General features: G+C 34.8%; 2 protein-coding genes across 2 annotated transcripts; both read right to left on the bottom strand.

Annotated features, from left to right (window-relative positions):
• Window positions 1-266: 266 nt before the first annotated feature.
• On the bottom strand, window positions 267-1,435 carry ABOM_012131 (uncharacterized protein; the record flags this gene model as incomplete). The annotated part of the gene is made up of 2 exons (XM_022539259.1): window positions 267-1,135; window positions 1,288-1,435. 2 exons carry the CDS (start codon window positions 1,433-1,435, stop codon window positions 267-269), a joined length of 1,017 nt encoding a protein of 338 aa, XP_022383454.1.
• Window positions 1,436-12,661: 11,226 nt separating this feature from the next.
• Window positions 12,662-13,447, bottom strand: ABOM_012130 (uncharacterized protein; the record flags this gene model as incomplete). Its single annotated transcript, XM_022539258.1, has 1 exon — window positions 12,662-13,447. The coding sequence occupies one exon, from the start codon at window positions 13,445-13,447 to the stop codon at window positions 12,662-12,664; it is 786 nt and encodes a 261-aa protein (XP_022383453.1).
• Between the last annotated feature and the right edge of the window lie 299 nt (window positions 13,448-13,746).

Below are 13,746 nucleotides of genomic sequence, written 5' to 3'. Positions count from 1 at the left end.
AGCGGAGTCGTCCGACGCGTCTCTGGCAGCCGCCGACAGATCCCCAGATCCCTCTTCTGTCCCCGGGGCGGCTCTGGCACCCTCGGACGATCCCCCAGCGTCCTCACTCTCTGTCTCCGTTGGCTCCCCGCTGCTGGGGCCTATGTGGTGTGCGGCTGACCCCGTGGCGCTACCCACGTCCGGGTCCTGCAGGTGAGGGTGTATGGTGGAAGCGCGGCCGGTGCAGCGCGCGCCCCCGAGCCTTCTCCCGCTCCTGGATATATGCCTCACTTCTTGTGCCAGGCCATGTGATCGCCACCGCAGTTGGCGCATTTCGGCACAAGCCTGGGGGTGTCACGGTCGCGGCAAGCAGTAGTCGAGTGCTTGCCGGCGCACGCGCCACAGACGGTTTCGTTCGGACAGATGTTTCCTATGTGGCCGTATCGGTGGCAGTTGTTGCAGCGTACAATGCGAGACGCCCGGTCGTACAGGACGGTCTCCGAGACCTGGAAGTCCCAGATGGTCCCGGCCTTGATGGCGCGGTTCGCGTGGTACGGCGTGGTAAATTCAATGACGATCGAGGACCGTTTCTTGCCCGGAGAGGGGCGAACGAGCCAGCCCACGTACGTGATCTCGCAGGACTCACCCCACGTGTGACAGTTATTGGCCACGAGTTCTTGCGCGATCCGCTTGCGGTCCGCTTCCTCGGTCAACGGGCCCAGGGCCTGGCTGGGCATGTCGGCGGCGACCACCCCCCACGAGGCGAGGGCGACCCGTGCGGCGGTGCCGAATCCCTTAATCCAGGCGTCCCGGTGTGTCCGCGCGATCTCCGCTTCCTTGGCGTTGCGGAGGAAGAGCCGCAGGTCACCTGACCACAGAATTTTCGCCGCGACGAACTGGATAGAGGCCAGGGTCGGTCGGACGGCCGTGATAGCCGCCAGCCAGCGGTGTTCCTCAGCGCGCTTGACTAGGTCCTCGTTCGTGAGCCGGCGCAGGTTCCGGGCCATGGCGGGATCACCTACCTTCACGGTGAGGGCGCGGTCGCGGTCGAGATCGGCCGGACACGCCGGGCGCTGCTCGCGGAGTTGTGGTTCGACTGATAGTGGCAGGGCGAAGGGCCCCCCCGCACGGCTCTGGCGAACGTCCGCAGGGGGTCCTCCGTCCTGGCCGTGAGCTCGTTGGTGTCCGTTCGGATGTCATTGATCGCCCGCTGGATCTCGTCCATCTGGACCTTCCAGGCGTCCCCCACGGGGTAGTGGGAGAGCGCCTCGGTCACCGCCCAGGTCTTCTAGATGAACTCGATCATACGCTTCGAGGTGCCCGAGCTGTGCTGCTCCAGCAAGCTCGCCGCCTCGCGGTTGAGGTCTAGGACGCGTTTCTGAAGGGGTCTCGCCGTGTCGCCAGACGCGTCGGCTGCGCCCGCAGGGGCCGAGGGCAGCGACTGGGTCGGCGCCATCTCCTACCAGGTCGATGCTGGTATCAGGAGATAGCTCTCGTTCGGACGAGAAACTAGGCAAATTTTGGGCCGTTTCCGGCGTGGGGTAGTGGCAGAATTTAAAAAAAAAAAAAATAAAATTCGCGAAAGAGTTGATGTTTTTTACATGTAATGGACATTGCTAGCCTGAGACTAGTGGCCTCAGGCCGCTTTAGTTAATGATAAGAAATAGAGTAGCATTCTCCCTCTCTTGCATCTAGCTCAATTGGGAATATATAGGGTGTATTACTGTTTTTACTAAAACTTTTCACTGGGCGCCACGGAATAGTTTACTCTAACAATCCCGATATCAGCAAAGCCTCCGATATTGGCCTGTTCTGTGTTGTATACCAGCTCGGGATAAAGACCAGATAGATTTATAGCTTACTGGTTAGCTTCTATTGTATAAATAAATCTTTTATTATTCTTTTGTAGTAAGAGCTGGCTTCCGATATATTCAATCAGATCTTGAGTATGTTCCCAGTAAAGTGATAAAATATCTCTAGATTTAGGAGATCTTAATAAAAATACTCTATAATTTTAAGTATTTTTTGGCTTAAAGAAAACTATATATTCTTAAAATTTATAAATAATATAATAGTAATATAAGTAACTGTATATAGTTAATTACTGGATCTTAATATATTCAGTAAGTAAGATATAGTTCCTTTAATATTGGATATAATAGTCCAGACTCGGCTTACAGCCAGTTATTCTTAATATACAGCGCTGGAATAAAGTCTATATATCTTATTATTTGGTTAGTAACAGTATAATCTATCCTATAGGTAGGATATTTTATATCTTGTTTCTACAGAGATCGTATTGTCTGTACTTAATTAAAAATTGCTTAAATATATTGATTGGCTGGCCTTGAATTTCTGGATTTATTAGGATATAATTATCATAAGATCCTCTAGTATCTATATACAACTCTGTGTTCCAGATGGATAGTGGGAGATTATAGATATTATAAACTGGAAATACAGTTCCAGAAATACTAGCGTAAGTCTGGACTGGATAGAGAGAAATAGGGATAACTGTGACAAGTTAGATCATCAGATTATCTCAAGAAGACTTAGATTTTATTTACTAGCTGCTTCTCGATAATATTGTATAAGAAGATCCTGGAAATTATCAAAGATTCCTAATTTGTTCTGCTCTGTGAACTTTCCTTTGATAATCGATATTATATTCTCTAGTTAATCTGATATAGTTGGCCAAAGTCTCTGTTATACGAAGATACCGACAAGGAGGCCAATCAGGTCTATCGAACATCAGACTATCTCTTCTATATAAGAGCCTAGCATATGGTGCCTTTTACCATTCTTTGATAAGGTATGAAGCCGGGTATGAGGGATCTTGCTGGGCCACCAGTCTGGTCGTGCTGCCTCCCCACTTTTGTATAGGAACCACCTCGTTTTCGCTGGTTCAATATGTCTAATAAGCTCTTTTGCGAGAATATAACAATTGTTTCTACCTAAACAATCCAATGTATATAATAAGTAGTCTTTATTTATCAGCTATCACAGTATTTTGAAAGTTTTGTGACTGTACATACTGTTTATCTTCTTATAGGACTTGATTGTAGTGTCTGATATCTTCTCAGCCTTATTTTTCTCTAGAATAAATATCTAAGTAGGAGACGAGTATGACAATAGCTGAGTAGATTTTTCTATCATCTAATAAATACAACGGGGATCAAGCGAGATTTGTCTATATATTACTTACCGGCTGAAAGCTCATAATATAGAGTAGTGATCTCACAAAGGTCCACAAGTACTTCCAGGCACTCATTCAACATGTCGACCCGCCTTATATACATAAATATATCTTGAATTTGGTTCCTTAGCCATAGGCACTGTCATGTGAATACGTAGACCAGAATCTGTATTCGATCTATATTGTATTAGTATATTTCAACAGAAGAAGTACAGGTATCCGTGATATTTAATCTATAGTCATTTTTCAAATGGTATAGACTTCTGTATAGGATTTCAGGAGGCTACCAAGTTGGCTGTCTCTCATTGTGCCGAAAATCTTTTAATAAAGATTGGAGATAGCTAATAATCTCTTTTACTAATGCTAGACAAGTGCAAGGCTGGAGATGATTTAGTATAGTTATTAGATAGTATCTAAATCTCCCGCCATCGCATGTGTAAAATATATAGTGGTTTTGTCTTTCTTATACAATTTTGCTGAAATCTGTATATAATTAATTATATAAATTCAGATTTATTTCTTTTTCTTCACTCATTGTACGCGATTGTTCTGGGATCTCTGATACAGTAGTCTAGTCTCTGTACATTTCAGCTGCGATAGAAATAGATACATCGCTATAGATAGAGAAAATATCAGGAACTATCTATATCTATTAGTAACAAGCCGCAGCGGTAGTATTATACTTTTCTACTATTCTATAAGCTATGATATACACTTACAGCTCTATATATCTCTTCTACTATTTAAATATAATTATCTAGAATATTATCCTATATTTTCGAATATTTCTATATCAGTGTATATCAATATATATTAGAGAAGATATAAATTAGAAGTGTTGATACAGCTATTCAAAAATTAGTACTTTATACTAATATTTACAGTACTGGAATATAGGACAAATCTAAGGAAATAACTAGATTTATCTCCTGTATTGAGGCGATATAGCAGAATATAAGAGAGTGTACTAGACCATCAAATCGGTATCCTCTCGCTATATCCAGAGTAAGGAAATATTTATCATTTTAATAGCTCAAGGATATAGATTATCTATACTATAAAAATCTTTCGAGTTAAGATTGAAAGTAAATAGATAGTTTCTATCAGATATTATCGAAGACTCTTGTGGTTGTTTAAATATAGTATAATTTAATTGATATTCTGAGTAAACTGGATATTGTATAATATAGATTATAAATATTTTATCTTATCAAAAAAAGTACTGTAGATTACTGGAATCTGTCAATAGCTACTATAATTATATTTTGTCTAATTTACAAGCTGATAGTAAATATATATTCTTGTATTACAGATCAACTCTAAGTCCAGGGAAGCTAGATAAAATTAGATATTGTATATAGAATAGATCTATTACTGCGTATATGATATCTATCAGTTTTGGAGATAAAGTATAAATAAATTCTGTGAATAAAAGTGATCTAAATAGATAATACAAGACAGGATTAACTTATTAATATCTAGAATATACTATATTTAAAGAAGATTAACCGATAAAAGTATAATCTTGATTGACTAGTCGGAAAATTCATATATATTCTGTTCGTGCCTGTGTGACTAAATGGAGTAGTGCCAATATTAAACAGCTGGGAATCTTCCGACAGCCCGAGTATTTTTTTATGATAAAAAAATACCACACCCCAATCCCTACACCGAGTATAGCTAGTACTTCAAGTATGTTTCATTGGTCTTTGGGGTGTGGCATGGTACTGTTGTCTTGTCACATATTAGGGGGATTCATGGGCTTAATCGGACAAGATGAGTGCTTAATTGCAAGCAGATATTTATTTATAAAATGGTATGATTTATGTAGGATATGGTCACATCTCCATCCTCTCCCTTTTGAGGAGCGCTCTGTTATAATTGTGAGGGGGGCAGCTCAATTACTTGCCTGTTTTCTTTTTTTTCTTTTTTTCTTTTCTTTTTTAATATACTATTGACCAACAATCGATAACAACTGAGATTTCTTTATTTGTCTACAAACTAGTGTGAATACCAGAGGGACAAGTCAGAGCTTAATTTAGCTGGATAATAGTACTAAATTAGAAAGTAGTCTATAGTATTAGGTGAGCTATTACTGATAATTAAGATCTGTAAGAAAACTCTATATATATCTTATAAGACTATCTGATACTTGTAGTTTTTTCTAATAATATAATATAAATAATATTCTGTCTTATAGTTATTTATCTTAAATCTCTAAGACTTTGTTAAACTATAACAAGAGAGTAAGTCAGTAATAATTATTATTATATTTAATATAGACAGTATAGAAGTTTTATATTTATTATTATTATATAATTCTATCCAGTACAGTCTTTTGATTATATTACGAGTTTTTAAAATCTACTCTCTATTTAATATAGAGATCTATAGAGTCAGTATATAGAATAATAAATATAGCTAGTTTATATATATTAGATATCCCGGGTTACAGAATTCTTCGCAGTAGAAATATATATTTTTCTCTCTTATCAGTTTAAAATACTTATTTCTACTAAATATTATCTTATAAATAACTAACAAGCAGTCCTGGCAGATATAGATAGACAGAGACTGAGACAGAATATTTTAGATATAATCCAAAGAATTACAGGAAATATTGATATTAATATAGAATTCGACAACCTACAAGCTGAGGATCTGATTAGAGAATCCTTAAGAAATACCGTAGTATATTTATAGAGATAGATAAATAATATAAGATTTCTGAGTGCTCTCTATTTTAATAATTATTTAACTAATATAATAGCTACAAAAGAACAATATTTTTATAATAAAACAGAAATCTCTTAACAGTTGAACAAGATATATAGAGTTTTATATAAAGATCTAGAAATATAAGTAAATATAATATTATATAAATTATTATATAGAGTATTCTATCTTGGATTTTTAGCCAATTACTTATCTTTTTATCCTGTTTAAGAGATTTCTTCCGCCCCGTGTATTGACAGAGCTTATTATTAGATATATAAGATATTTGATATAAGTTTATCTCAGTATAATATAATATATAAGTAATAAAATCGATTGATATATTTGATAATATATAATACAGAAGTATATTCTATATAGTATAGTAACTTGGTTGATAATACTAATATATCTAATATAAATATAGAGTTTCCTATATATAAAAGTACAATATATTGGGTAAGAAATACAGGAGAGTAAAATAATATTACAATATATATAATTCTTGGGTTGTTGTATTGATTGATATATTTAATTAGATTGACATAGAAACTTGTTATATTGTGATCTTAGTTCTAATCTTATAAGTAGATCCAAAACCTTAGAGTATATCTATAAGTAACCAAGCTAAATAACTCTTCTATCTAAGCTATCTTTCAACCAAGTAAAAATTTCTCGGCGGTTATTAATTGTATATTATTTGAATCTCTTATAGTAATCTCAGTCTAGACTAATCCAAAATACTATTAGAGATTCAGAGATTTGGAATTATATCCGCTGAAACTGATTCTAGATTTAAACAAAATATCTGACTCTAAATAGATATAAATTTTATACTATATCTGAGTAAAATATTTTTACTTATCCAGATCCTAGAATAGTTTATATAAAAAAAGTACTCGCTGTTTATTTTCCTATATAGAGATCGGTTTAAGGATCTATTTATTAATTATTTCTCTAAACAATATAAATTTCTATATCTTAGCTGTGATACAGAGAGATATAAATATATTGATTACTTAATCAATATCTATATCTAGATAGAGAAATTCTTCGAGGAATATCCGGAATATAATACTAGAAAGAAGAATTGGGAATTCTAGAGAAATATCTTTAATCCAGGATATCGATAATATAGAAAGATAAAGAAATTTACTGAGAGATATTATTATCTAATTTATCGAACAAGAGATATATTTGTTAGAGATAGAAAGATCAAGACAATACAGAGTATATTAAATAAGTCAGCTGTAGTACTATTACTTCTCTCAGTTATCTATATATTTGATAAGCTCTTCTATTATAAGATTAGAGAACTCAGTCTATAGCTATATTATGATAGTATTGATTGATTTTAAGTTAATTAATTCTTTTATAAAAGATAGAAAATATATATAAGAAATCTAGAGAGTCTAATTTTTATAAATTAAATTTTAATAATATTCTTGATACTATATTACAGTTTACTCTTTTTTTAATAGATATAAAAAAATTCTTTCTCTTAATATATTAGATATCTATTGTAAGAATAGTACTATATATTGTTTAAACTTAATATTGTATTGGCTAAAGTCAGTCTAGTTATCTGAGTAGTCTATATATACAAAATTGTACAGAGTTGAGTTTCTGTTAAATTAGATAAGTATCTCAGTATAAATTAGTAAAACCTGATTAAAATCTACTATAACTATATTCTACTTTAATTTATCCAATATTTCGCTTTGGTATTGTCTAAACTATTTCTTAATCTTAGGTAGACTCTATTTATATAAATTAGGATAGATCTCAAAGAAGCTGTTATTATTATAAAGTAGTTTATCTAGTAGTTGAAATATTATTATTAGTCTATATTTCTTATTACTTAATATTTCAATTACAAAGATTTCCGACTGGTTCTTGATAGACTTATAGATAGATTTATTGATAGACTTGTTTTTGGCTTTGTAATATATAATTCTCAGTTTTAAGAAATCCCGATTTAGAATTTTTATAATATAGATAAGTAATAATTAGTGCAGTCAGCTATTATCCTAAGTAAATTTCTATTGTGATATCTACTGTTGTCTTTGAATATATATATCTATGAGCTAAAGTAGAGAACTGAGAGTCGGGATTCTATTATATAGTAAAGTTTCTGTAAGTCTTCAATTTCTTTTGTTGATATACTGCTTTGAGGAGATTTATATCTCTTTTTAATAGTATAGAAATATCTTTAAAGAAAGTATATCTAGATAATTCTATCTTATACAGGATTATAAGATAGTCGGTATTATCGATTTATCTGAGTAAGTTACCGAGAAATAGCTCTATTGTAAATATAGGGGATCAATAGTATTGTAATATATATAACAATTTAAGTATTTAATAAAAGAATTGAAAATATAGATAAAGTCTATATTTGCCGGTATTTATATATCTTACTCTGTATCTAATATATTATATAGGTACTATAGAATAGTAATTTTCTTTAAGATTCTAATATAGAAAGTAATTGATATATAAATTCTGAGACTATATCGAGACTTTTGATACACATTTTTATAGCTATCAACAATATAAAGGGTAGAGTACTTTCTAACTTATAGATAGAAATAATAAATATAGAAATATACAGTCTTGTCTGAATTAACTTATATTATAATATAGTAAAATACTATTGCTTTATAAACTCTTTTATAAGATTATAGAGACATACAATAGCCTCTTAATTAGTGGAACATAGATTCAAAGGCAATAGAATGAGTAGCCTCTTATAATTCAAAATGTTTATTTAGCTATATCTGCACTATTCTCCTATCTTATCAAATCCTAAACTGTATAAGCCCGTAGATACCCCAGCTTACTTATTCCCCAGTCTTCTCAATTGTTAAATTATTTCTTTCTATTCAGTCTAGTTATAGAGTATATATAAAAAAGATACTCGATAGCTCTTCTATATACTATTATTATATAATTCTTTTTTCTTTTTACTAATTTATCTAAGCCGCGGCCAAAGACTATATTATTTTTATTTTTAGCTAAAAATATATAACTCTATATATTAAGATTATACTGTCTAAAATTTTCTCTTTCTAGATATCTATTTTATAATTAATCAAATCAAACTTTTCCAGATAATTATATATTTATATAATATACTTTTTTAAGTACTTTAATAATCTATCTATAAAGACTGGAGAAGAAATATAATTATTAAGATTATCTAGAATATACTAACTAAGTATTAACTAGCAGAGATTAATTTATTTCTAAAAATTAATTACAGTACTATAATAATCTATTATTATAATAGTATAATTAGAGAGTTCTATTTTTAAAAATAATTTATTCTATATATCTACAAGTCCAGTTTTATCTATTTCTTATAAAACTGCAGCTGTACCCTGAATATTATTGATTTTAATCAATATATATATATATTATATAGTTGTAAGATATCTTTTATATATTGACAAAATATAGGATTAATAGAAAGATTAATAAGAAATAGAAATAATATCCGACTCTATATAGCTCTATTTCTAGTGGTATTAGGAGTTTCTATAACTATTAAGTAAAGAGATTATATCTTGAAGCTACAAGAATATAGATAAATTTTAATAGACTATTATAGAATTGAAAGAAAATAAAGAATTAGATAGATAATTAAGTAGTGATAAGTCCGATCTTTTATAAATTATTAGATATAATATCTAATAAAACTTAAGCTAAACTGTATTTCAAGACTTTAAGAATAGTTCGCTTTAAAGCTAATTAAAATAATAAAAAGAAAAAAAAATAGATCTACAGTTATTATATAACTATATTTAGCTCTTTTGTTTATTATCCAAGAAAAATAAAACAATATTTAATAGATAAATAGATTTCTGCTCAGAAAAGTTAATCTAGACTATAGTATACTATCAATATTAATTCTTTCTATATCTATAATCTTTCTCTATGTAGATCGATATTCTATTTAACTATTTAAGCTTGTGGTGGATAGCAGTAGATAATATATATTAGCTTATATCAATTATATTCTCTATAATATTAAATATTCTGAGAATAGTCTCCAGATAATTACTATAGAATACTATTTTTTTTATTCTTAATATATTACTTTTCGTAATCTACTTCAAAACTCGGTACTTTTCTTCCGCTGAATATATATTTTTTAGCCAGCTAGACTGTCTATCAACAGTCGCAAGAAATATAAAATCAAGATATTGATATACTCTCTTGTTCTTTAAACTGTCTCTTGTCTTAGTTGGGACAGTATTAAGGAACTCGAATTGAGTTATATTAGTCTTTTTCTCAACCTCCTGTTTAGTAGCTTTATGTAAAGTTTTGTTGTTATAGTTGATCTTGCTACCAGACAGTTTCCAGTATCCGGAGTGGCCGTCACGAGTAGAATACTGGAGAAGAAGTATAGAATAGACTGGTATATATTTATCAAATATAATAATATTAATCCGCAAGGAACAGATAAGTCCCTCGAGTAAGAATTTGTATCCGGGATACCTTGTGATATAGAAAAGAGAGAGATTGATATCGAGGATAATATATTCGAGTCTTGATACTTCTATAATAACTTTTATTCCAAAATATAATATAGAAAGTAAGTACAGAGATATAGAACAAGATATACACAAGAGATTATAGTACTTATATAGAGTAAAAACTATCACAGCCATACTTATCGCCCGATAGCCGGATTCTATAAGTAAATCCGTAAGCTCTGCTACAGCTTCCACTATACACCTAGTCGATATAATCCAGTACACCCTAATCACAGAATATACTTATAGATATCACACAACAGCCATAGAAAAGCCGAGTCTCTGATTTACTTACTACCTTTTACTATATAAACTCCTGAATCTCTGTTATTCCTTCAATCGCTCGACTATCTCTTTTATATAAATAACAGTATTTTCGCATTGATCTTTATACATTAGAATTATATATCTATTTAATTATAGATCGTAAAACCAACCTTATTTGTAATAGTATTCCTCTTTAGTAATGCAAAGATTACACTTCCTGTATGGGGAAGTAAGATATTGGATTCGTGTTACGTTGTATTTATCAGATATACAGAAAACTGGGCCACAAGAAATCAGGCCTTCGTACTTCTTGCCGTATGACTTGTGAATAGCAATTTGTATAAAACACATGTTGCGATGGGACAGGAAATAACAATCAAGAGATGATAAAAGTAAAATAGGATAATCAATGCTCGGAATATATATATCTGCCGCCGCGTTAAGTGTGGTCATAGAAAGCTCATAGGATAGAAAGATACAGGGAAAAGAAAGAAAAGAAGATCAACAATTGGATTGCTTGCAAATATCATAATCTTCCAGTAACTCTCGGCCACGCTCGGACTTACGCAGCTTTCTTTCTTCTATATTAAACGTCTCAGTCCAAAAGATAGTAAATATTTGTCCTCCTTCATTGAAATTGTATATACTTACTTGGCACACAATTTTATAGCTGTTATCAACTTACTGTTTTATATAATATCTTCGAAATCCGGGGCATCTATTTATTCGGTATTTCCTGTCATCTAGGATAGAGCACAACGGATCTATCAACCGATGAGTATACTATCTTTATACCAGCGATATACCTACAGACCTTGAGAAGCTGCGTTGGTGGCTTTCCGTTGCCAGCCGAGACAACCGAAATAAGGCGATATAGAGGCAAGAAGGGGATGCATAGCTATAGACGGTAATAAAGGAGTTTAGAAAGACTGGGACGCATAGAAAACCAAACTGTGCACTGACGAGGCAACATAGTACGGTTAAGTACGCCCATCATGCAGATAACAACACATAGCTTAGACTAGTCATATAGCCGGTTGTCGCTATAGACTAAAACTATAGGACGTAAAGTACTGGCTAGTCTGTAATTATTGAGCTGAGACGTAATTGCTTCGAACGGTGCTTCTGTTTAAACGCCATCACTGCAGGAAGTTTATAGGTCAGTTTTCAGTTGTCTAGTTTGGTTATTGATTATAGATGACCTAATCGGTATACCAGCTCGTCACTACATACCAAAATGGTTATATGTCAGATCTAAAATGCCACATCTTTTTGCAGCATAATGCACGCAAAGCAAGCCCAAACTTCTTGATAACCAATCCTACCTGCCTAAGTCGGTTGGCTTGCCAATGTTCGATATGAACCCAGAAATTGTTGGTAAAGTAAGTGGGTGGGGGCGAATTAAACCCATTTCTGAATAGGTTTTCTGTCCAGAAGACCTATTCAGAAATTGGTTTAGCTGCCCCCACCTAGCGGAATCTTGGGCTACAACGTCAGCAAGATGACCATATGCCAGAGCCACTGCATGGACCCCATGCAGGCCCACTGTGACAGGCACTGCGTTCTTTCATTCAACTGCCCGGTATGAACAACTATTGGAGGACAGGTTTTGTAACCAGTTTGTTAGCATTGGCTCTACATTTTCAAGGTACCTTAGATGTCCAGACACGGCCCGAAAGAGGTTTTTGAATATAATACCGCACATACCTTTTCTTTTATAGTATTTATCACGAATGATATTAAGTTCCTAAAATAAAAATATACACACAGCACTTAAGACACAGCTTGACCAGTTGATGGTTCAAGCACCCGCCCCTATACTGATGTTGAAGCAGCTAGTCTCTGATGATAATTTCCAAAGAAACACAAAGCAAAGGGAAGCGCGTGGACAAGTAAAGGAGAATTGGCGGAAGATGATCGAATCATCTCGGAAATTCTGGCTAAGTCAATCTGCTGTTGGATTCTAAGGTAAATGCCATTGTAGGTTATCCGACGCAAGCATCCCCAAGTACCACAAGGCGAGCAATACCGTAAGGCGCAGCTGGCTTTCACTTCCTTTGGTAATCCATGGAACGGAATCAGATAACTCCAACCTTCCGTTACGATCGAGGCGTCGAATTGCGACAAGCTCACGATCAGTGAGGATAAATCCAAAATGAGTCTCATGCTGCTTCATATAATAGTTGACTTGGGCCAGGGCTTGTTTGAACTGCTTTCTTCCATATGGAGTTGGGCTGTTCCGCAGAGCGAGAGACCATTTAAAAGAGGGCTTCAGATCTCCTGGAACTCGGTTCGGTCTCGTCGGGGCCGGGAGAAGTGGATCGTAGTATGCGGTATCGGGTGTGAACTGCTCGATGAGTTGCGCCAAGTTTCCTTCTCCGAAATCCACAACAGTACGGTTGGCCAACTGGTTGTTCGTTGTCAAAAAGTCAAAGCCACTACGGAGAGCCCTGCGGACCCTTTGGTTCATATAGAATGAGAAACGTTGCCGAAGACCTGGCTCCGAGTTGATCGCTTGCGGAGGTGATAAGGGCATCGCCTCATCTTCTCGCCGACTGTTTGTGAGTACAGCCTGATGCTGATGCAAAATCGTGTTCAAGTTGAAAGTTGCCCAATGCCCAACATATGTGATATCATCCGCGGAGTATTTTGGGTTCGTGGTGTTATCCGTCGATTGCCCTTGTTCAATGATCGGTATTCTTGGTGGGCCATGTTGCAGATAAGCAAGAAGACTGACTTGATTCGCCATGTTGCGTAATGGGATGTATTGAGAATAGTAAGGAAGAAAAGAGTCTCGTACGTAACTGTCCATGTTAAAGTGGCCGTATCTTTAATTTATATTCTGTCCTCGAGGGATGTCTGTTCATTGACTGTGTTGCTCGCATTGTCTAAAGCCGTGCTGGGCGATACGAATAACTGCATCTATAATTGGATAGTATTGATGAATGTAAAATTGCGAAACCGGGTATCATGTAAATAACATAATTTGTAAATAGTTGTTTGGGCATTGATGGTCCGAGCGGTGCCTAGGCCCCCTCATAATAATTC

The sequence above is a fragment of the Aspergillus bombycis genome (assembly GCF_001792695.1).
Source record: "Aspergillus bombycis strain NRRL26010 chromosome Unknown contig00181, whole genome shotgun sequence".
Taxonomy (NCBI): Eukaryota; Fungi; Ascomycota; class Eurotiomycetes; order Eurotiales; family Aspergillaceae; genus Aspergillus; species Aspergillus bombycis.
The sequence above is the reverse complement of the archived record's forward strand: the minus strand, read 5'-3'. Positions and strand labels throughout refer to the sequence as shown.